The sequence below is a fragment of the Rhinolophus sinicus genome, chromosome 15, assembly GCF_057876585.1.
Source record: "Rhinolophus sinicus isolate RSI-liver-muscle chromosome 15, RSI-T2T, whole genome shotgun sequence".
In the NCBI taxonomy this organism is placed as follows: Eukaryota; Metazoa; Chordata; class Mammalia; order Chiroptera; family Rhinolophidae; genus Rhinolophus; species Rhinolophus sinicus.
Window position 1 is genome coordinate 133,144,835 of NC_142515.1, and position 24,707 is coordinate 133,169,541.

The window sequence follows — 24,707 nt, forward strand, 5'->3', positions numbered from 1 at the left end:
CCCTCAGAAAAGCTGCCATCGCGTCCTACTAGATGTCATCACCGCATCCACAGTAAAGGACCGAGTTCAACAGGGGCCTGCCTTTACGCCTCCCTGGCCCAAGCGAACCTGCTTTTAAGGTGTCTCCATGTCCCCAACTGTCCTGCTCTGACAGGACACAAGCCACTGCATGGAGGTGGCCTGGCCCTGTGTCTGCCCTTTAGCTACACCTGCACGGACGCCCAGGCAGGCAGCCCTGTGGCAGGCACGCTGCTGACATGCGTACAAAACGACTCACTCTACACCAGCTTACATTTGGTCACCAAAAGCAGGGGTTCAAGCTGATTTCTATGACCCCAGCTCTAACGCATACGTAAGGGTCCACCTCGCTGAATGTGACTGTCGTGTTAAGCCCTCACGATCTCTGAGACCTCAAGCAACGATCAGAGGAAGTGCACGCTACCAAAAGGCAAACTGTCCACCTGGCTCTGCCCCAACGACATGTGGGCCCTGGAGGAGCCTGCTCAGACTCTGGAACCTCCGACATGACAAGTGGACCATTCTGTCTATTTTGAGGGAAAAACAGATAAAAGGAACAGAGCCGAACTGGAGATTCTTCAGAGTTTCTTCAGGCTCAGACAGTAGAAAGTTTTGAAAACGAGTCTTTTAGGAAGTTTCCGGACCCTTTCATCCCAGGATGTGAAATCCAATCCAGTGTCATGACCAGACCTGGAAAACCCACCCACCCTTGCAAGGTGCCGAGGCAACTGACATGGGGCTGCTCTTGGAGAAGCATGAGTTCCACGGCCACTTGCCAGGCCCTAGGATGTCAGTGTCACAACGAGACCACAAACAACCCAGGTGTTTGAGAAACTCCCAGGGCCCTCACATGGGACAGATGTGCTAGAGAAACCCCACCAGGAATGCATGTGTCCCTAAGCGTACAAACCTCACTGGAATGAGACATACTGAGTGAGATGGGCATTCTTCAGAACAGCCCCTGTTGGAGGATGTAAACGGCACATGGAGGAGAAAGTGGCCCTTCACACACACGGGACACGAGCAGGCTGGCCAGTCCACATGGCACATCTGTGAGCACTGCTGTGTCCACCTGGGGACAACTGGCACGGCCAACAGTCAGCAAATGAAAGGCACATGTTCCAATGAGTCGCTATGAAAATCCCAGCGGGAAGAAAGCAGGGAAGCCCACAGAGGGGGTGAAGCCGGAAAGGACATCGGAACAGAAACACTGCACTACCCTCCACGAGGCTCCGAAAGCCACCAGAAGGCGCGTTAAAGGACCACTGGGTGAAAGTGGTGGGGAAGCAGCCTGGATCTCAGGGAGAGGCTGGCCCCACGTGTCCGCACCACACAGACGCACGCAGGCACATTTCTGAAATGCCGTTCCCGTTCCGTGGCCGTGTCAGGAAAGTCCGAGCAACGAGCGAACCACACTAAACTCTGCCCAGAGCCTGTGTTGACCTGAGGCCTAGGGGAGAGAATGTGGCACCAGACAGTGAAAGCCGGAAACGACAAGTGAAGGGACACACCGCATGCTGAGGGGACAGTAGAGGCCCGGCCTGTGCCCCCGTGAGTGCCGTCAGAGGCCAACCCCAGACCCAGAGAGCTACCTGCTGGCGGACAGCTGAGCACAAACGGGGACTCGCCTGCAGCCCCACTGGCAGGAAGGATGAGCTGTGCCCCAACGGGGAGACCAGTTTCACCCGGGCCTACAAATGAAGCTGCCATGGGGCGGGCATCCCCAAAGCGTCACTTCAAGTCAGATGACCCCTAGTTTGGGAGTCACCACCCCACTTCACTGGTGGGCATCAACATTCCAGAGTTACGGTGCTAAGGGAACCCATTCAGGTGGGCTCTGTCTGCTGAGTTCACCTCAGCAGAGCTGGGCAGAGGCCTGTGACTGCACTTCCGGGTGGGATGGAGGGGCTGGGGTTCACTGAGGCACCATCCCTCACACTCGCCGAGGTGACCCTCGAGCTACATCTGTTCACCTGCCACAGCTACGACTTGACCACAAACCGACTTCCCGGCCATCCCCGGACCCCACGCAGTAGCCCCCGGCACTACGGACATGCTCAGAGTCCGGTCCTGGGAGTGGCCCTCCCACCAGCACAGGGACAGTGGCAGCTCTGCGCTCCCACCGCCGGCCTTTCCTGGTAGTTATCAAACAACCCAGCCAGGTCCGCTGCCAACCGCAGGCGCGGGCCCCACCCGGACAGGTCCCGCCCCTGGGTCCTTACCGGAGGCAGCGGGTGCGCGGGCCTGGTCAGGATGCCGCCCACGTACACCACGTTGGGCAGGCTGGGCCGCGGGAACTCCAGCGCCACGTCGGTGCAGAGCATCCAGAGGCTGGGGCCGCGCACCAGCTCGTGCATGGACGTGGCGGGCCGCAGGCCGTGCTTGCGCAGCAGCCGGTCGTACTTGGGCAGCACGAGCAGGCTGACGCCCAGCCGCGACACCAGGTACACGCCCGCGTTCTTCATGCGCTGCAGCAGCCCCATGCGATCCGTGAGCAGCGAGTTGAACTCGGGCACGTAGGCCAGCGGCGCGGGCGCGCCCACCTCGGCGGGGTACCACAGGCCGGTGGAGAACACGGCGTACTGCACGCGCAGCAGGTGCGCCAGCACGAAGCCGCACATGTCGTTGGGGTCCACGAGCAGCAGGTCGAAGCGCTGCCTGCGCAGGGCGCGCACCAGGCCGCGGTTGCCCAGCACCAGGTCGCAGTTGCGCACGTAGTGGTCCAGGATGTCGAACAGCTCGATGGCCGTCAGCGTCCCCGAGAAGATGCTGCGCATCTTGGCCTGCAGGAAGGCGTCCGCCGCCGAGCCGTTGAAGACGCCGGGGTAGCGCTGCAGCCCGTAGTGCGGCGACGGCGCCAGCTCGCGGCCCTCCGACAGCAGCAGCACCGGCCGGTGGCCCCTCTCGTGCAGGGCGGCCGCCAGCGTCTGGAAGATGTACATGTGGCTCTCAAACATGATGGGCGGCACGATGACGATGTGGGCGGCCCTGGCCACGCCCAGGGCGCTGCACAGCAGCACGAGGTACGGCGCGCAGGAAGTCATAGCTGCAGCGACAGACGACACCTTTACAGCACCCCACGCTGCTCCTACCCCTCCACCCCCGGAAGGCCTCAGGCGGGGCGGCCGGGCCGGCACAGGCTGAACACATGTACAGTGTGTCAGCTTTGCAGCACAGCGGCATCTAACCTGCAGTGTCACTGCACTCAAGGACCTAGGACAGCTCCCCTCTGAAGGACAGCTGTGATATCTATGACTCATCTGCCCATCTTTTCTCTGCACCTGAAAGTTAGTCCCAGGAAGCAGAGCGAGTTGCTCGGTTTCCAGGCACACAGCATGTGTGTCTCTCATTTAAATCTTTTTATCTCAGCTGCAGCATTCCCAGTTAGGACCAAAGAAAGACCGTTTTAGAGAATAATCCTGCTGTAGGACTTGTACAGCAGAGACATTTTCCACAGGAAAACCCATCTTTAATGTGTATTTGCCCTTTATCCAAGTGCCACTAAGTCCCCTGGTGGCCTCTTGTAATTTATACCAATCTGCTGGCTCATTTCAAGGCATTATCTAAGAGAGACTTTTAACTGACACCTTCAGAAGGGTAACTGATCTCAGCCAATGCTTGTGGAAGAAGCGACTGATGAGTACGTCCCAGACCCACCTCCCGGTTTTACCCACAGCTCAGGTGCAGGGGGCAAGTCCGGGGACAGCTGCACACCTGACGGGTAACTCTCTCCAAACCCCCATGTTAACAGGTGATGTACCCCAACCTGTGGGGGCCGCACAGGCGCAAACTGCCCCCACCTAAGATCATGTAAGCTAATTTCACATAACAGAGAGGAGACCTAAATAACAACTGCCCTTGCGACTGGACACCTTCACCTCAAGGAGCAACTCAGAACAGGTGTATAAGCACATCACCCAGTCGACAGCTGCTTTTACTCACTGTCCCACATTCACCATCCTATTCGTACAAATTCCCACCGTGTAAAAATGCAGTTTTAATGACTGTACCTTCTCAACATTCAAACACTGCAAGCAACCTAAAAGAAAAAAGAAAAACAAGGAATCAACAGCAGGTAAATGAGACATGAAACTAAAAAGCACATTATATTTCCAGGTGCTTCTTCCCTCTCTCACTCCAAGGAAATTTTCAAACTATTTCTAGATGAGTTGACACTGTACCATTACGAGCAAACAGAAGTAACGCACATTATAAACATATTTTTAAAAAGCTTGTGTTAAATGTCGCTTGAATTAATATGAGGGCTTTAAAAACTAAACTTGGAGAAAACCCTGTTCCTACAGCAATGAAGTGAGTTTCTGCTTGGAGTCCAAGGCCAGGGGCAGGCAGCAGCAGGCCAGTCTCAGAGGGGACTTTACAGGCTGTCACCCCACACGGCACAGCTGCCCCCACAGCTCTGAGATCGCCTTTGTCCGATGCCAAGGGAGAAAAATTGGGGATTTTAAATAGACAGGTACGGATTCCAGGAGGGAGGTTCGTGCAGAAACAGTTCTTCCAGCAGTCCTGTCCCCTGTGTGACCGACACTGCCTGTCACTGTCTGCATGTCCCAGAAGACACACTGGCTAAGCGCCGAGGTCGTCAGTGGCCGTCTTCACTGGGTGTGCGAGGAGCTGAGCAGACGGGGGCGTTGAGTTCATTCAGCTACAGCTAAACGGTTACTCTATGTCACAAGCAACTAAGAACCAAAACCGAAAGCAATAGCAGGGAAGCAAATCCTTTCTGTGATTCTTATTTTATTGTTCCTTTTTTTATTTCATGTTGTATTTCATTGATTACTACAAGATAAAAAGAAATCACTCAAAATGTTTCGTGTTTTGTTTTTAATGAAGCCCCTTCCATTCTGGAAGAGCACCATCCAACAGAACTTTCTGTGACGACGAAGTGGCCGCACCCTGGGTATCCAGCAAGGGAGCCTCCCCTACGTATGGCTCCTGAGCAGCTAACACACCTGATGTAACTGAGGAAGTGACATGGACATCTTACTTATCAGCCACATACTGTGGTGGCTACTGTATTAGAATAAGGTACAAAAGGAGGGGCATAGATTCTGTGCATAGATTCTGACAGTAACTATGTACAAACACCAATATTCAGGTGGCAAAATTTCCTCTAAAAATGTCTACCAGATCTTCATTTGTGCTCAGGAAAAAGTACTGACCACCCACAAGCACCATGTACGATCCGGTCCCCACAGGAAACCAGTCCTGAAAGATGACGACGTCACGGTGCCAGATCGGAGAGCAGCAACACGGCCCACAACCCCAATGCCCAGGTGCGGCCGGTCCAGGCCTGGGCGCGTGTGTCTCCTGATAGCTGCACTTCACTACTTCACTAAACTAAAACCTGCTCTGAGAAAGCTCAGGTCAAGAGAATGAGACGGGGGCCGGCACGGTGACTCAGGCAGTTAGAGCTCCGTGCTCCTAACTCCGAAGGTTGCTGGTTCGATTCCCACATGGGCCAGTGGGCTCTCAACCACAAGGTTGCCAGTTCAACTCCTCGAGTCCCGCAAGGGATGGTGGGCTGCGCCCCCTGCAACTAGCAACGGCAACTGGACCTGGAGCTGAACTGCGCCCTCCACAACTAAGACTGAAAGGACAACTTGACTTGGGAAAAAAAAAAGTCCTGGAAGTACATACTGTTCCCCAATAAAGCCCTGCTCCCCTTCCCCAATAAAATCTTTAAAAAAAAAAAAAAAAAAAAAAGAATGAGACAGCACCCCACAGACGGGGAGAAAATATTTACAAAAGACACATCTGATCAAGGCCTATTTTCTATGATGTATAACAAACTCTTAAAACTCAACAACAAAAAAACAGCCTGATTTTAAAATGAGCCAAAGAACTGACCTGACACCTCACCAAAGAAGACACACAGATGGCAAATAAGCACGTGAAAGAACACCCCACACCAGGTCACCAGGGAAACGCAAATTAAACCAACCATGAGACACCACCGCACACTCGTCAGAGGTCAGAGCCTCCCAAGTCCAGAGCACAAGACACCACGTGCTGGGAGGACGTGGGGCAGCGGGAACCTCGGTCACTGGGGGGCTGGGGGGGGGCGCAGATGGTGCACCCACTGTGGAAGGCACCAGCGGTTCCTACAAAACTGACATGCTCTCCCCAGATGGCCCAGCGATCACACTCCCTGGCACTCACCCAAAGGAGTGGAGAACTTATGTCCACACAAAACCTGCACACGGACGTTGCAGCAGCTTTGTTCGTAAGTGCCAAACGTGAAAGCCCCCAAGATGTCCCTCAGGAGGTGATGGATAAAACAGCGGTCCATCCAGATGGTGGAATATTATCCTGTCCTAAAAAGAGTGAGCTGCCAGCCATGAAAAGATGTGGAGAGGCCTTACGTGCTTGTCACTAAGTGAAGGAGCCCATCCGAAAAGGCCGCATGTGTGTGATCCCAACTGTGTGCCATTCTGGAAAACTATGGGACAGCGACGGTCCATGGGTGCCATGGTTTAGGGGGACGGAGGGGTGAACGGGGGAGCACAGAGGGTCCTAGGGCAGTGAAAACACTCCGTGTGACCCCAGGATGGTGGACACATCATCAGACATTTGTCCAAACCCACAGAATGCACAGCACCAAGGGGGAGCCTGATGTCAACTGTGGACTCTGGGTGATGACGACGTGTCATGTAGGTTCATCAGTTGTAACGAAGGTCCCATCTGTGGGGACGTTGGCAGTGGGGGTGGCCGTGCGTGGGGGGGTGAGGGGTGTATGGGAAATTTCTGTACCTGTCTCTCAATTTTGTGACCCTAAAACTGTTCTAAAAAATAAAATTTATTAATTTAAGAAAAAAAACTGTAAGCGACCTGAAAATAGATGCATGAATGGAATAAACTAGACTGTAAAGAAGAATGTGGATACATGGACTGCACTATAAACAGAAGGAAACGAAAAACGATATCCTGGATAAACAACATGCAAAACGACACTTAACTCCCACAAGCAGTTTCTTGAAGTCACTGTTAGGACAGCAGCTGGTTGTCCCCAACTGCAGAACTTGGGACTCCGTCAGGTCCCACATTTGTCAAACAGACTCATCCATCCTTGTAACGCAGGCACTGAAATCATCTCATGAGAGAAGACCTGGTGGCTTGGAAAGACAGTAAGTATTTCCGAGTAACTGGCCTGGGGCTGCCGGCTGTTTGACCCGCATGCGTCACCTGCACACACAGAACTACCATGTCCCAAGAGAGCAGTGGTTCCTCCTGGGCCGTGTGGTCACAGGACGCTCATCTAACTGCTTTTCACGGTGGACACGTGTTACTCTTCTCACAATGAAAATGATAAACCATTCTGAAACACTATGTGATGAAAAAGCTCTCACTCACAGTAACAGGGAAGTACATAAAACACCTCTGAAATGAACTCGAGGTATATTTGTTGATAATCTAAGTGTAGCAAGCCTGTCCCTGACGACACACGCCTGTGAACAGCACTAAATGTACAGAAACACAGCAGCATTCTAATGGGAGCCAGTGTCCCCAGTGGCCATCCTTCCCGAGTTACGGGCACACTGGACAGTCCAGTCCCGCTCGCTCAGATTGCTCTGGAAGCTTAGTTCTGCTTTGTTTGGAATGTGGCCCATGTCCGTGTGACCGAATGCAGGAAGAAGAAGTAGCATATTTCTGAAAAAGCAGCAGTAATGACTCAGGACAGTAAGGAAATAGTAGAACGTATTTTAAAAGTAATTAAAACACCAAGGAACTGGTCCAAGAATCCTAGTTAAAACGAACGGATCCGACTCGGTGGCCTGCAGGAAGCCCTCGCACAAGCACGGATAGCATACGGGATGGGGAAGGGACAGCTTCTTCCGGTGTTAAAAGCTGGCTCTGTATTTACAAAACAAAAATCATGAAATTTTTTACCTCAGACTTTCCCCAAATAAATCAGATTTTATAAAAACGTAAAGCCATTAACAGTGACATGCTTTAAATGATCTCGGAAGAGAACTCTCAACAAAGCAAAGATCACTATTACGAATATTATTAGATTTGACCAATAATTGTGAAATATTACTGGGAGTGCAATGTCCGGAGTGGGTTCTGGGCAGGATGGCCCACCCAGCACCAGTGTCCCCCTCCTTTGTTCCCAACGCTCCTTCAGGGTTACAGCGAGAGCAGAGAAGGGAAGAAACACGGGAAGATGGGCACGAGGAGCGCAGCGGGGCAGTGCTCTGGTCACCACAGAAGGCATTTCTGAGATGTTTCTAGAAAACAAGTGCAGAGAAGGGCTTTTTGAGGGGACCGTGAAGGCAGCAGTCATGGACTGGACACAGGCGCCCACAGCCGAGGGGTTACGGGGCACTGGGCTGGGACAGAGCAGCGCACTCTGGGGGCTCGCCATCCCCCCTTTACCCAGTGGGGCGGCTGCGTTTACCCTGGAAGTGACAACACAGGTCAGTTCTCCCGAGGGGATGACCCGCCTGCGGAGCGACCAGAGCTGATGACCGGAGCAGAGCCACCGACGTGGGTATGGGGGCAGCACAGTGGCCGCTGGAGAATATCTGGTTGTTGCACAGGCCACACCCACAAACCTCCCCGTCAGTCCCAAGTAAGAGGTAAGGAAGGATGTAAGAAGAGTTTAGCAAGTTCAAATCCGTGTCCTTGGGAAGATTTTGTATCCATGAAACTAAAAAAACAAAAGTCAACAAAAAACTCTTCTGAAAAAGCAAAACTAAGTAATTGAAAAATCTAAATGATTGCAAAAAAGGGGGGAGGAAATCTCTACAAAAAGAAAATATGAGAGAAAAGTTAGCAGACATGAGTGATCAGTGCACCAATGTTCCACAGGAAAAGAGAAAATAAAATGGAGAAAACAAATTATTTTTAGAAACCAGCTACCAGTCAGTTTTTGCAGGGCTGACGAAGACACGTCTGAAGGACCGGACGTGGGGAGGGCACTGAAACGAGGAGGGAAGGGGCGGCTTCCAGTAGCCACGGCTGCACCACAGCAAGAGGACGCGGGACATTTGCAGGCGGGTGCGGCACCTCCTCTCCCCCCGGGATCTGCGCCTCACACGCAAACCACCACCAGGAACGCGGGCGTCACCACAGGCCTCGCTCTGGAGTCTGGACGGCTTGGGCAACGTCGACAGCTGAGGTCCCCTCGCTGAAAACCCCACCACGGCTCCCTGCGTCGGGCTCACTGCACTCGCGTCCTGCGCGCTCCCCATGTGTCGCCCAGGGCCTGGCTCCCGCGCTCTCCCCGTTGCCCGCCGCGCGTGCCCTTGTCCCCGCGCCCACACAGCTGCTGCCAGGCAGGACGCTGTGGCGCTCACAGCTCCTCTGTGGCCTGCAACGTGCTTTAGGTCTCTGCTTCCCTCTGTGGTTCACAACTGGCTCTGTGTCCCCAGGTGCCACGTGGGCAGATTCATTTCCACCCCTTCACACCACCGAGCCTGAGGGACCAGCGTGTCCCTCCACCAGGACAGAGCCTGACAAGGCACAGCGAATGGTCGAACAAGGAGACAAACAAGGCACAAACGGGACTAGCAGGCGGGCACCTTCACGGTAACCCTCAAGCCCAGGTGCGGCACGGGCTTCGCAGGCGGCGAAGTGTCGACCGGTGCAGGCGTTCTGGAAATTTCTGAGAGCGTAACTCGGCAGTGCCCACAGGTCCGCACAAAGGCGGGCGCAGGAAACACCAGCCGGCCGCAGCGGGCTGAGGAACCCACAGTCTCCCACAGACGCTGCAGGGCCACGGAAACCGCGCCGTGAGAACAAGCTGCGAAAACAAGAGGCAAACTGTGTGCACAACGCACGGGCATCGGTGACCAGGGGACACAGGCCACGGTCGGCGGTACAGCTGTGCACCGTCAACGCGAGTGATTTGTTTTCTTTGCCTTTCTTCGTACGCTTTCCAGATGTTCGACATTTTCTTGCAGAAGCTGTGACATCACTCACTCCGGGCCCACAGCCCTGAAGCCCTCACAATGTGACTGTCTGTTTGCCCGGCCTCACTCACTCCCCAGGGGACAGCAGCGTGTCCCTGAGGCCACCACAGCTGCCCCAACAGTCACCGGCAGGGCCTAAGTGCCCGCACACGCCCTCTTCCCCGAACTCGTGTGACCGGGCCTCTAACAGCGGACACCGCTGACCACCGCCCCCCTTCCATGCCCCCCAAGGGCCCCTGCGTCCTGGCGCCACCCCTCGGCCAGGGAGCTGCACAAACCCAAGCGTCACGGACCAGCGGTCGCGCCCTGCACCAGGCCACCCGTCCTCTCCCTTACAGGTGACGCCTGTGCCTGCGCTGGGGTCAGCCCCGTGGTGCCGGCCGTGGGTCGGCGTCACACCTGCACGGGGACGCGGCAGGACCTGGGACTCGCCGGATGGCACACGCGGGCACGGCATGTACTCCTTCCGGGCGACGGCACCGTCACTGAGCTCGTTCACAGCCAAAGCGACCAGCCTCCGTCCCCCAGCCTCCGGCCACACACGTGCGCCCCGCACGGGACCGGATGGGCGGCGCCGAGGCCGCGTGCGCACGCGCGTCTGCGCCGAGGCCCCGCCCCTCAGCCTCCTTCCCGGGGCAGCGCCCGGACGTGCAGGTGATGCCGTCACCCGACGTGGCTCGAGCCCGAAAGGCGCCCCGGCCCCGCGGCCGTCTGCGTCTCGCCCACCGTTGGGCTTGCCCAGAACTCAGGGCGGCGGGACGGGGACGTCAGCGGGAAAGTGGGGGAGCCTGGGCACCGCGGGTGAGCTGGTCCTCCCGTGGCTCCGACCGGTGTGCTGACACTGGCCCCTGCGGGCACACGCCACACGTCCCTGCACACGAGTCACACAAAGGACAGCTGCTCCCACCTGTGGAAGGGACACAGGGCTGGGGTGGGGGTGGCTGAGGACACGGCAGCTTCAGCCCACCCTCGGTCCAGCTGCGTGCACCAGGTGACACGTGCGGCCTGGGCAGACTGAGGGAGCTCGGCCTGACTGCTAGACACGGTGCACAGCCCGGTTCTGCGCGTTTCGAGTGCAGGCACCAGCTCCGTGTCTGCAGCGAATCACCAGTCTATCTGCAAGGCAAGTACTGAAAGCCAGGGGAACCTTGATTTCACACTGAACTGGGAACCCCAACTTGGAGACAGAACATTAGGAGAGTAAGGCCACCTAGCAGTCAGTGCTCCCTCCACCTGGAAAAAGTGTGGGTCTGGCAGTAGTCTGGCCCCTTCAACTAATTAGGGGCACGGGCCTGCTGAAAACCCTTCCCGGGCTGCTGGCAGTGAGAAAACAAAGACAGTAACTCCGGTTTTCCAAGTCTGTCACCTCAGCACGCGGACAGTTTCGAATCAGTTAAGAAGCGCAAGAGGCTGGTGAGCACGTGCCCAGCTCCCTGCAGAAACAACTGTAATGTGCTGGGCACCAGGAAGGAAGCCAGTTACTGCACAAATCTCAGAATAAATTACGCAAAGCCACCTGTCCGCTGTTACTCAAAACGTCTAACAGTCACTTTTGCTTTTTCAATATTGTGGGTTTTTTGTCGAATAACAAAATGGTTTGAAAGGGCCGATGGAAAATGTTAGTAGTATTACACTGCTTACAGTGACATGCCACCATCAGGGACACCAGGGTGACAGGAGCTTCTAAAAGCTCTGCACAAACAGAACTGTGCTTACACAGTACCCTGACAGGAGTAAGCCATCAGCAGTGTCACTGCAAACTGCACTCAGCACGGGGACGCTAACGGCACCAGGGTCACAGACCCTCCCCCCCCCCCAGGACAGGAGAGCGGCACCCAGCATGTCCCCACACGACTGGTGTCTGTGCAGGGGTCCAGGTGCAGGTGATGAGGCCATGTGAGAGGTCAACACTTGTCACCAAGAGCTGGCCCAGGAAGCCATCAGGTGGGGGACGGGACAGAAACAGGAAAAGGGGTACGGGGATCCCAGCAGATGCCGCATGCAGTACCATGTGCATGACACACGCCCAAGTGATGCTCGATGACAGTGACTAACGCCAACACCATAAAACACAGCTGGTGGAGCCTGAAACCCCTGTGCTGCACGCAGGCAGCCTCCAGAGTCAAGCAGCTGGACTTCTGATGCAATTTCACCCAGGCTGAGGGGCCGGGTCTGCACCGAACCCTTCCAAGTGTGGGTCTGAAGCTCAGGGGTCCTGGGGACTCAGAGGAGCGGGGTACCTGCGCCCGCCGGGGACAGGGCACCCACAGTGAACAGTCCCAAAGGCTGCATGAAGGCCCTGCTACAAGAACCCTGCACGCCTCAGGGACACGTGTGGTGTGCAAGGACATGGCAGCATCTTCCCGTTTCTGTCCAGGTTAATGTTACACACCCAACGCTCCCATCGTCACTTAACTTAATTACATAAATTATACACCAATTTGGAAATGAGTGTATTTGTAATGTATGATCAGCATCACTTTAGAGAGATAATTAAAGTAAGTGTCAATGTATTTAAAATTGTGGAGTTTGGATATGTGTCATATTTGGGTAACCCGACACTGTTCAGGTAGCTCCCATTTCAAGCTGTTTAAATTATGAAAACAGTACCATCTTAAGTGGCCCTAGAATGAAGTCCCTGTAATGAAAGGAAAAATAAAAATGTGTGTGGCTTGCAGCCCCTGTGGGTCCCCAAATCAGTAGCCTCCCCAATCTGGGCGACGTCAATTAATTCCTCTGACCTAATCTCCTTTCACCAGCCAGGGGAGGACATTAAATTAGGGGGTCTTGAAGATCCCTTCCATTTCTACAACTCACTGAAACTGGGTGTAAGAGTAACTTCAAGGTAGTTAAGACTCAAAATATGGATGCTAAAAAAAAACAAACTTAAGAAAAAGAAATTCACCTCAATTTTAAACTGTACGTTATAGACTCTTTCCTGTGAAGACAAAATTCATAGGGACACTGTGGAAATGCAAATTCCGACTCAGTGTGCCTGGGGTGGGGCCCCAGTTATTCCCTCTGGCGATGTGGTGTGGTAAGGAGGATTCAGAAGGAAACCATGAAATCCAGAGGTGGGGTGGGGAGGCATAAAATGATCTGTAACCTGACAACCAGCCAACAGAACCCATAACCGACCGCAAAACCAAGTGTTTTTAACCACACACAGGACAATTTGCTTCAAATAAGGATAGGACTTCACATAGGATTTGTAGGGCCCGAAATCTGGCAGGTGTACCCATCCTCCAGCACAGGCTCCAACCCCAGCTCTGGGTGCCAGCTGCACATGCCAATCACCGGGAGCCTGTCACCATCAGAGGGGCCCAAACACCTGCCACCAACGGGACGAGACTCATGAAGTTGGGACGACCAGAGGTGAGGCCCATGTTCTCGCCAGGTGGCGATAACATGGCACACTCACAGCAATCCAACTTTTTGTTTTTGGTTTCTGTACATTGAGGACCTTGGGCGTGTGTGTGTTTTTAACTAAGCTGAGAATGCCTGAAGTCTCCTAAACAACCAGTTAGCAAATAAAATGCACTATTGTAAGTTTAGGTTATAAAAACTAACCAGGAGAGTGTTAACCAGGAAAGCATTTTGAAATCTAAACTGAGTCTTCTTTGGTCCCTAAGACGAGGGACACTTGTTCATCACATGGGAGAACTGAACTGTCTGGATTGAGTGTGACAGGTCAGTGGCTCTCAAACCCTAGCGTCAGAACCACCTGCAGAGCTCATTAAAATTAAAGCACACACGGTTGGGCCTGACCGAGCTCCTGTCTGGACCTGGATGGGCCTGCGAATCTGCATTTCTAACAAATCCCACGTCGCACCAATGCAGCTGGTCGGGGGCCATTCGGAGCCTCACTGGTAGGGATGAGAGCGCGCAGTTTTCAGACTCGCCGTTTTCCTTGTTGACAAAGAAAACTGGCATTAAACACTTTCAACCTTTACTACATACGTAGCTTTAGAATATATATGCATTTCAGATCTAGACAGATATTAGACCGATGGAGACAGAATGGATGAGAAGCATGTGGAGCCACCTTTGTTGCCCCCCCCCCCCCCCGGGCCACCTGGGTACCACTTGTGTCCAGGCAGCCACATCCTGCAACTGGCACGCAGCAAACAAGAAGGAAACTCTTTGTTTGGACTCCAACCTCCTCCTTAAACAAATGAGAAGTGTCATAAATCACACAGCTGGGGCTGCATGAGGCTTTAAGTTCTGATAGCTGTATGCTTTCTTTAAATCAACACCACCACAAAAACCAACGCTTCACCAATGTTTTAAAATGACTTATTAGGACTTCTCCTAACTCTCTGTTATTGGGGTTCTAACTGCAGACTGAGTCCTCCCTCCTCCCACAGCGAGACGAGTTCAGGGACGCACCACGACGCAGGACCCGGGGCTTCAGAACCATGCCAGGTCACAGGGGACCAGGACCGTGATGCGTCGTCACCAGTAATATCCTTTCCTTACTCTCCATTTAAGTGAATTTCCAATATCATCTACATTAATGTTATTGAGTCACAAAATAAATTTCCTGTGATGTCTCCAACACGTGTTCAGACCAAAACTGTCCAGCCAAATGTAACCAAGAAACAGAATCAAACTTGTGGCTACTTCCATATTCAATGCTCCCGAGTGAACGGACTTCCCGCTGCTGTCTCACGGTCACCCAGGGATGAAGGAGGTCACGTTACCCCAGAGGAAGGCCATCCTTCAGGGACACTGCACCTGTCCCAGCTCCCTGGCTGGCAGGCACCACAGTGCCGTGTGGCGACGTCCGGGCACCAGGCTCGCACACCGTGGGGCAAGTCCCGAGTAATGTCGGGTGGCACTGCCATCTCCTTATCTTGCAAAGATTGTAAATGTACTTCAGCATTGCTAGGTCATATACTTGTTACAAAATGATCCCTGATATATTTTGTTAATGTGTATTTCCATTTGGATGATAAATCAGAGCCCCAACTTAAAACCTCAAGGTACTGAGCTCAAACCCGCTGGTTTGCAGCAAGGGACCGGTCTCTAGGGCGGCTGCCTGGTGTCACACAGCTACTCCGAGTCACTCAGGGGTCCTCTCTGGTAGGACATCCTGCTGGGACCACAAGAAGCCCTCCACCCCGCCCCCGCAGAGCTGTCCCTGCAGAAGGGACACATGGGCTTTTGAACCCAGGACTCAGGAGCCACAACAGCCATCTTAGAAACGCCTGAGTGACGCTCTCAGACCTCTGTGCAGGTTTCAGGCTGTGAGCTGGGCTCTCGGGCAGAGTCCAACCACGTCAGGGCTGCTTGCTGACTGCCTGGCTGGCGTGATTCTTACACGTTGCAGACGCCGCCGTGCAGACCTCCAGGACACCCACATACTGCTCCCCAACGTCCCTTCCTGCGACCCTTCTGGACAGAGCAGTTCCTGCAGCGTCCAGAGCCCACGCTCCCGGTGGCCAGTTTGGAGTCACCAGGAGGCGTCTTCTGAGGTCCCTCCCTATTTATCTCCAGAAGGCAGACCAGGAAAGGCAGGCTAGGCTGCAGAGGGGGACGCAAGGCGGGCAGAGCACCTTGTTTCTGGGTATTGTGCGTATAAAACACAGAGCCCATTTGAAGCTTAGGCTCAGATACAGTCTCGCTAATGAAAATAACACAGCTAGCTCTCAGTGCCCTCAAGAATTATTTAAAACTGGCAAAAAACAGTCAGACGTCGCTTCTTAACAGTCTCACCTAATCTGTTTCCTTCCTTTTCGTTTCTGAAGTGATTTCTTAAAATGTGTTTAACCCTACACCCACTGCCGAGAGGTAGAGGAGATGTGTGAGCCCCACACGTGGTCAGCGCCCACGGGAGGGGAAGGGGCCCCGCGCGGGCTGGGGCTGCCAGTGCACCTGCAGAAGGTCTGGGCGACGCCCAGGCCAGGGCCTCAAACGCATGCAGACACCCTCTTCTCCAACCAGTGTCTCCTGGCAGTGGGCACTGTAGAGTCAAGTACACACACAGAAGAAAGGCTGAACACACTTAGTTCTGTCACCATCTCCTTCCGTCAGCCTTACCCAGAATCGCCTGGACTCTGTCCGTTAGGAGCCCAGGAACAGTTCAGAAGAAAGTTTACTCAGTCTTTGTAATTTTGTAGTAAGAGCTCAGAGCACTTACAATATGACCTTTGTCGGATTAAACTTGTTCTCTGTGTGGCTAAGTGACGCAGCAGTCTCTGCTAGACGTCCTGCTCCAACAAGGGACGTTTCCTTTAAAACAAAATGAGGAAACCTTTCCAGTTTGAATGATCCGTTCTGGAACAAACGTAGGGCCGAATCACCACGCACATACAGAACATTCCGGAGCCTAGCTGCCTGCTGCCTCGGGGGACTGGGCGCATCATGCCTGTTGGGCGCTGTGAGGACACAAGCCTGAGACCCAGCTGACACTCTCTCCAGCCTTAATGTTCAACAAACATTAAAGCTTCAGCAATGAGCACAGAAGTGAAAGTCAGAGAAAAATGAGGCACTGGGAGCAGCAGTCTGCGGTGGGAGTGGAGTGACGAAAGCACGAAGGGCGAGGACGTGAGGGACAGCAGGCCAGCGGCACTGGGGGTCCTCGCAGCCCTGTAAGGGACGGGCGGAGCTGCGGCGGCAGCGGGACACGGGCAGCCCCGAACGCAGGCTGAGCATCCTGGATTCCCCAGGTGGAGGCGAGGCAGCCGGCAGGGCAGGAAGGACAGCAGAGGGACCAAAGGACAGGGGTGTGAGGAAGGGCACTGGTGTGGCTGTGAAGTGACAGGGCCGCCCACACACAGCAGTGAGAGGACAGCATGTTCCAGCGTGTGAGCGGTGCTCAGGAGGACCGTAATGGGCCCAGGACCAGACTCCATCTAAGAGGTCAGGGGCAGGCTGGACTCCCAACAGCAAAGTCGTCCGGAGGCGGGTGCCAACGAGGGGTCAGACCCCATCTGGAGGGTCTCGAGGCAGCACTGAGGCCTCGGCCAGAGTCATCCGTTTATAAATAAAATTTAGCCCACAAGCATGAGTCAGGAGACTAAGAACAAAGGCAGGAGAGCAGAGGTTTGGGGACAAGAACGCCAGGAAAGCTGCCGCCAGGGCCCACAGCAGCGGAAGGAGAGCGTGGTGGGGCCAGAGCAACTGTCAACACGGCCACGGTCAGGCTTCCAGCGGCGGACAGCAGCTGGTCGCCGCACAGCGCTCGGTGGGAACCTGGCTCTGTGGAGAACCCCCAGACTGTCCTGGGGACCTGTGGAGGGGACCGAAGGGCTCTGAACCCCCAGGCATGTGGGGATGCGTGAGCACACAGACGACACTCAGGGCAGGACGAGGACCAAAGGGCAGACTGTCTGAGCAAGAGCCCTGCAAACTGCTGAAGCTGGGTGTGCTGCTTCCTGTTCTTTTGGGGAAACTGAGTATTTAAAGTTAGGAACCACCGCATTTTCCCACCGCCATTCCCAGGGAGGCTCAGCCCTGCTGGAGAGTGGCCTGCAGTTTGGAGGGTGACGTCCACAGGAGTCTGTGTTTTAATTAAGCGCATTTTCAGCCAACACAATGGTTTCCTGCTGGAGTGCGCCCAGCTCCCGGGAAGCCCACTGGGCCACGGAACGGAACGCGGTCCTTCATCTTGTTTTTTCTCCCCACTGTGGTTTCCGGTCCTTCTCTTCACTTTCCCATCCCCATTTCTTACTTCTCCAGTCAGTTTCCTTCACTCTCACTCTAACCCATTAACATATATTCTCACAAGTGCCAGGAGAAAAACAGAGTCCATGATTAGCATCAGTATTCCCTAAAATAGTTCCACCCTTGACCTTATCCACAAGTTCCTTTTAAAGGGACAGGCAAACCCGTCTGACTAGTTCTCCAAGCCATGCGCCTCCTGGCTGTGTGCACAGCTGGGCCCAGCAGGGACACGATGCAAACCTATGGAAAGCACCAGCTCCCCAGGCAGGGCCCAGGAAGGGCTGGGGCTAGAGGGTAGGCAGCCCGCAGCCACAGAGCCGCTCACCACACTGGAGTGGCGCCCTGCCCAGGCCTTGTCTGCTCAACAAGGGACAAGAGGAGGGGATGGCATCAGACATCAGAGGAAGCCTTCATGGCAAAGGCGGAGGTTGGGCAAATTCTGGTGGGTGCCACTGCATTCCAAACGAGCCCAAGTCTGGAGGTGGTGAGCTGTGTGTCTGTTAAACAGACTAGGAAAATTTGAATTTGCAAACCAGATTCATCAAAACAGGATTCTTTTCACAGCAAGATCTCCTCTGACACTGCTTTAAGTAGCTAACTCTGTGGGTACATTTAAAATATGATATGCTATACAATAATTATCCACCTTTTTTAACCATAAAATATATCAAATACACACAAAAGTATAAATATTAATATAATAGGCATCTGTATCACCACGATCTATATTTATAAAGTGTTAACATTTTGCCCCTTTTCTCTTTTGAAAATTTAAATATGATTCTAAAACATGATTCGATTTACAAAAACTGAATTTTTATACAATTTTTCAGGAACATATTATAGTACACTTAATTCAAGTTTCTTTTTTTTTTACTTTTTAAATTTAAACTAAAACCTGGAGGAAGACCAGCCCCAAGGTTCTTAAAGCAAGTCACAGCCAATGTAACACCTGAAAAATTGGGACTTGGTGTCTTTAAAATATTTCAAGTATTAAATGTCTTCTGAATGAAATTGAAAAGTACAAAATAATTCATTTTACACATATTTTGTATAATACTTCCAAATCAAGCAAAACTTTATCAGATCAGTGATAATGTAACTTTATTCAGTGACCAGGATGCCTGCAGGCACATTGCTGTAGCTAAGTCAGGGCCAGGAAAGCTGATTTTACCTCCAAGTAAACCAACACAGGGATTACTTCAGGTAGCAATGCAGTTAAACAGCAGAAAGCTACGGGCGAAACACTCTGAAGCCTGCGGCCCACGCGTGCTTTCTGCCTGGTCTGTATGTCGAACTCCTGACACGTTTGTGGCCACAGGCAGGCGCTGGCCCAGCCATACTGGGTGCCCTCAGCACAGAAGCCCCCAGGGCCCGTTTGGGTTGGGGTCTGCATTCCTGAACATTCACCTAAGGAAGGCACTCACATCTAGTAGAGTCTGCTTGGCATCTGTCACCTCTGTAGGGGGTGACAAGCAGGGCAGCATGCAGTCTGAAATTGCGGTGGTGGACATAGAGCCCAGGCCCATGGGAAGTTACTCTGAAATGTCCCGCACAGCCCAGAGCTCTGGGGGAAAGGCCAGGGCCCACCCTCCGGAGGGAGTCGGCACAGGGGGCAAAAGCGCAAGACAACTCCCCCCCAGAGAAGTCCAGACTTCAGGAGCCAGGTTACAGAACTGCCCGTGAAGAACACCATCGAAGGTTGAAAACTACATACATAATGTCTTCAGTTTACATTAAAAATACAGGACATCTCATCCCATTTTACTCAGAAAATATTACTGGGTGTCCTAAAAACGATGCAGTACTCTAAATGCTACGCAAACAATGGTCAGTATGACTGAAACAGACAAACCAATTTGCACTAAAGGAATCCCAGCTGCTATCATCACCCATTCGTCACCAACGTTCCTCACAACCACTCAGTAAGCAGCACGCAGTGTGCAGTTGCTGACTGCCTTCCAAACTGTGTATACGTAAACATTTTCTCAAATGCCCACTAATGAGACAAAAATCATATGCATATTAAAATGGACAGCTAATTTTAGATGTTTATCTCTAACCCAAAGCACGGCTTCATTCAGATAGAAAAAATCCTAAGGAAGAAAGGAGTGTTTTTAAATGTTACTATGGTAGGTTCAGCAGAGAGAAAAAATGTACCAATCACTCTTCCCTTTTACAGGATAATAACTGCTTTCCATGGTGTTGATTTCTGAGGCCCCATAAGACAAGGAAGTACCTCCTCAATCACCAAATGGTAAATTCTATTTTGTTCAGTTTTAATATCATCTGTCTTGTTTTGCTTTTTTCAGATTCTTTTAAAGTGAATAATCTTTGTCCTCATTAGACTATCCGAGAAACTACTCGGAGAACTCACGACACCAAGAATATTTTCAGCAAGATGTTGAAAATGTCTATGATTTGATTACCAGATGCTGTAAATAAACGATGTAGGTGCGAATAGCCCTTGGGGCTGGCGGAAGGCGGCCTGTCCTGAGGAACGGACAGCTCCCCCGAGCCCCCAGGTGCCGCCCACCCTCTCCTCCAGGAGTGTGTTCCTGAAGCTGCCTGTGCCCCCTGCAAAACCTTCCGCTGCCCTATTCTACTGGCTTCTTCCCCAGAGGCCACGGGTAAGATCATCTTTTCACCTTAAATGCATCTTTTAATCACTGTCCCCAGACCCTGAGATCGAGCCCTGCTAAAGCGATCTTCTCTTCCAATGTCCCAATGCCAAGTCCAAGCGCCGATTGTCACGAAGCAGCTGGCACATACTGGCCACAGACTAGTGGCCTTCCAGCACGGAGCCGGACAGTATGTGGTCCTCCCAGCAGCCCCTAGATGAGGAAAGGGAACCAAGTGCCGAGTTCCAGGTCACAGACTCATCAGCGGCAGAACCCGGGCAGCCTGCTGTGCTCCCCTGCGTGCTCACCTGTCACTCCCTATGAAGCTCCCTTCCAAGGGCTGGACAGCTGCTCTCCCGACTCCCCTCCTGCCCTTGGCCGGGCCCTTCTCCTCCTTTCCTGGCCTCAGGCTCACTGTCTGGGGTCCCCAGGCCGCTGGCCCTCTCACCCTTCGTGCCTGCCCTGGAAGACCTACCGACTGCCTTCCTTTACAACCACCTATATGCTGAAAACTGCTAACTTCTGTCCACCTGTCCATCTGTCCACCTGCCTAGCCCGACCTCTCTGCTCAGAACCTCTGTGCAGTGATCCATCGGGCACTCGTCTCCCGATGACTTACTGTAACACTTCATACTCCCAAGTCCAGAACTGAAGTGTCATCGTGTAGTCCCTGTCCCATGCTCCTGTGCCACCCACCACACATGGTCATTTGGTCCTAGTCTGTGACCAAACCCGTGGCCACTCCCTGCCAGCACCCTTGGGGGGGGGGGGTCTCACCCTGTCTGGACCAGCCTGCCTTCCAGACTGCTGGGCCCGTGTCACCCGCCTCAGATCCAGCCTGGACCTAGGCTGCCGGGAGGGGCGTCCGCCCACTGCATCGCACCTTAAAACGACCTGAACAGAAGACGAGGCACAGGCCCTGGGATGGCAAAGCACTGGTACAGAACCGTCTTCCGCGTCACCCTCTCCAGGAAGCCTGCGGGTCTGCGCAGCTCCGTCAGCACTCAGCTGGTCTGCCCAGAGCCCTTCCGGGTCTGTGTCTGCACACCCCCAGCACAGCACAGCAGCCCAGCACCCGACACACAGTGTGCTTTCAATCAGTATTCGGTGAAGGAAAGAATGAATGTTTGTCAAATGCTCCAGATTAGGAAGATAAGGCTGCCAGTGCCCAAGACTAAATTAAACTGCTTTATTCAAACTGCTGTGGTTGTGCAGCTCCTCCGTAGGCAGAATGCAAAGCAGCACTGACAGGAGTGACCTCACCTCCAGTAAGGTCAGCAGGACTATCAAATCACACTGAGTCCTAGCTTGCAGAGTGGGAAACGCCACCGGCTTTACAAACGGCTAATGGCTGCCAGGGGCCGAGAGGGCTGTAAAAGACCACAGTACACACATTCCCAGAGTCCCGGCCTGCCAGGGGAAAAGGAACACTTCTCAGGGTTGCCTCAATTTCTCAGAAGGACAAAGATTTCCCAGAAGACTGAACTGCCTGAAAATAAAACATCTTTCTAGAGAGCTCTCACACAAAGTTTTCTATTAAAAACAAAAACAAGCAAACAAACAAAACCAGCTTAAAACCATTTATATAGAGACCACTCTTCTGGAACCTCGGCCCTTCGGCTCACTATCCAGCCCAGAAACAAAGCATGAGAACAGCAGCATCTCTCACACAATCCCCAGTTCTTTCTGCAGGCAATAGCGCACAGCATTTCATAGAAAAAAGTCAACAGATAATATAGCAGCAGAGCCGCTCGCAACCTGACAGCAGCAGAAAGCGATAGCTGATCACAGAAAGAGGGCCCAGAAAAACCATAAAAAGGAGAATAGTACTTCTGTCTCCATTCTAGTGTTTCACTCAGCGGGCTCGGACCATTTACTACAGACAAAGCAGCTCTATACACCTCAGCGAATAGCACGATTCAATTATCTATGAATTCATGTTCGTAAGGACGACCCAACAAAAAACTCACTTATTATCCAGGTTACAAGTAAGAGTGTGAGATTTAGAAACGCCTTATCTGTTTTAACAGCTAATTTGTTTTAAGTTTCAGTAATTACTGGTGTGAGGAGTCAGCTACTTGGAAAACATGCTTATGTGAATAAGCGACAACCCAGATGGTGTCAAATAAAACAGATATTTTGCATATTGAAAACCAATCAAAAGCCCATACTCTCCTGGTGTACTCTGGAAATCTCATGTGAATTAAACAATGACAAATCAGTATTATTTGATTAATGGGCACATAAAAACTTTGAAAAGGAGTTTCGGGTTTGAGAGCAGTTCTTTCTTCCTTTATCAGCAACGTTTAAGTGGTAATAAAGCTGATGGCTATTGACAAGGTACCAAGAAATGTTGTAAGTAATTGAAATTCAGTGTGAACTGTCAAACACAAAACAATAGGTTTTTACCAAAAAAAAGCTTGTTATAAAATATCTTTCCTCTCATTAGTTTACTTATTCTGACATGTGCATTAACACAACAAGCATGGAGCTCTGGAAACTTGAGATTTAAACCCAGAAAAAGTCAGAAGTACGGTTTCTACTCAGGCGCGCCTGAGCTACTCACACACAAGCCAGCTTTTCCTGACCGTCAGGGACCCGAGTTGCACTACAAGATGAAGTCACACAACAGTGCATGTCAACCCCCTTCTGGGTGGCAGGCAACTCGAACAATACTCGAGTACTTCCCCCTGGAATTATCTGGAACAGTTGCTGCACAGAGACACAGCCTGAAAACCAAAGTGCAGCCTGCACGAGGCGGTTTCCCGGGAGGGGAGCGAGCCCGCAGTGCCCGCAGGCGGACAACGGCTGAGGACGGTTCCCTTGGTTAACACCGTCCTGGGCCGGGGTCAGGGGCCTGACTCGCCAGTTAACTGCAATCCCCCGGGACAAAGTGTGACGCTGCGGAGGTACCGGGGAAGAAGCACGTTCTCGGTGTCCTTCCAGGGGCAGGGAAGCCGCCGGGCCCTCGTGCAGACTGCCAGACACGACACGACAAACAGAAAGCAGCACGCGCGACGCGGGGCGCGGCGCACCTGGGCGGCAGAACCGGGGAAGGCACCGCGGGCGGCGCGTTTTCACCGTGTGCAGGTGGAACCCTGGCGCGCAAGGCTGTTACACTGAGCACGAGGGAGGCGACGCTCGCTCACCACTGGGGAACGTCTTCCGCCGCTGTCCCCTCACGGTCCCATCCTCGCCACATCGCTGGGGGCCCTGAGGTGCGGGCCGGCGGCGGCACGGCCCCCGCACTAAGTTCACAGCGCCCCTCACGCCAGTACCCGCGTGCCCGGCCCGCACACGCACGGTCTCCGCACGCCCAGGGTATCTGGCCGGGTCCGCGGTGCCGTCCCCGCAGGCTGCGGGCGGGGTCCCGCTCCCCGCGCCGCACACTCGCGGCCCGTGCGGGGTACGGGGAAGGGGCACGGCCTGGGTGCGTGCACGGCCCCGCCCGGACAGGCCCCGCAGCCCCCCTGCCCCGCTAGACCTCCCGCCGGCTCACCTGGCCCTCGCTCGCCCGCGGTCCGGTCCGATCCGCGGAGCAGGTGTCGCCGCCGGCGGCCGGGCGGGGCGAGGAGGCCGCACGGTCAGCGTGTCAGCGCCGGACGAATCCGGGCTCGCGGTCGACGGCGCGGCCCCACGGTGCCCCGGCCGCGCGCCCCGCGAGCCCGAGCGACTGTGCTCCGCGCCGCCGGGATCAGCGGGCACGACGCACCGGCCCGGAGCGCACGTGGCCCCGCCCCGTCCCCGCCGTCCCCGCGGGAAAGCTGATCTCGGGCCGGTGGGGGAGGGGTGCGGGGGCGGCGGCGGCAGGCGAGTGGGGGTCCGGGAAAGTAACTGGGGAGCGGTCCGGCCCCAGCCCCGCGGCCCGCGCAGAGGCGCCCGCGCTGCCCGACTCACCTGAGCGCGCGGCAGACCCTCCCTGCGAGCCGCCGGCATGGCCCTCGGCACCCGGCGCTGGGACGGCGCTGGCCCCTGCGCCGCCACCTCCGGAGAAGCGCGTCGGGCGGCACGCGCTCCGCGGCGGACAGGCCCCACTGCGCCCACGTCACGCGTCTGACCCTGCGGTCAGCACCTCCGGGCCCGCCCTGCTGCCCGGCTCCGGCCGGCTCAGGAATAGGGTGGGACTTTGTGCCCTTAGATGAGAAAATGGAAAGTATGTTTTACTGTGCGTGTTCATACGTGATGCTAAGTGGGAAACGCCAATGTACACCTTTTGTCCTCATTTTACTATGTGGCCATTTTAAGTGCAGGGCTCATGAAGGGGGATGCTTTAGATAAGAATGTGCCCTCTGTAGATTAGGAATTTGAAATGTTATTAAAAAAAAAAAAGTGGAATATTCCCAGCCTTTGTACCTGACCTAAGCAGGGTACTGTCGCCCATATTTATCTCATTTAATTGCATTAGAAAACCCTAAAGATCATAAACATTACACATATCAATAACAGTCCTACATGAGAACTCACT

General features: G+C 53.7%; 1 protein-coding gene across 4 annotated transcripts in view; it reads right to left on the bottom strand.

The window, feature by feature from the left end:
* UGT8 (UDP glycosyltransferase 8) overlaps positions 1 to 24,293 on the bottom strand; it is a 58,072-nt gene extending 33,779 nt beyond the window's left edge. The window contains exons 1-3 of one of the 4 annotated variants that reach the window (XM_088792635.1): positions 24,140 to 24,293; positions 4,029 to 4,057; positions 2,241 to 3,064 (exon numbers count right to left, since the gene is read on the bottom strand). In XM_088792635.1, coding sequence (XP_088648761.1) covers positions 2,241 to 3,062 — 822 coding nt within the window. In that variant the 5' untranslated portion in view covers positions 3,063 to 3,064; positions 4,029 to 4,057; positions 24,140 to 24,293. Of the gene's footprint in view, positions 1 to 2,240; positions 3,065 to 4,028; positions 4,058 to 21,019; positions 21,283 to 23,741; positions 23,949 to 24,139 lie in introns of those variants that run through there. The other 3 variants (XM_088792634.1, XM_088792636.1, XM_088792637.1) reach the window with 3 other exon arrangements.
* Positions 24,294 to 24,707: the final 414 nt, after the last annotated feature.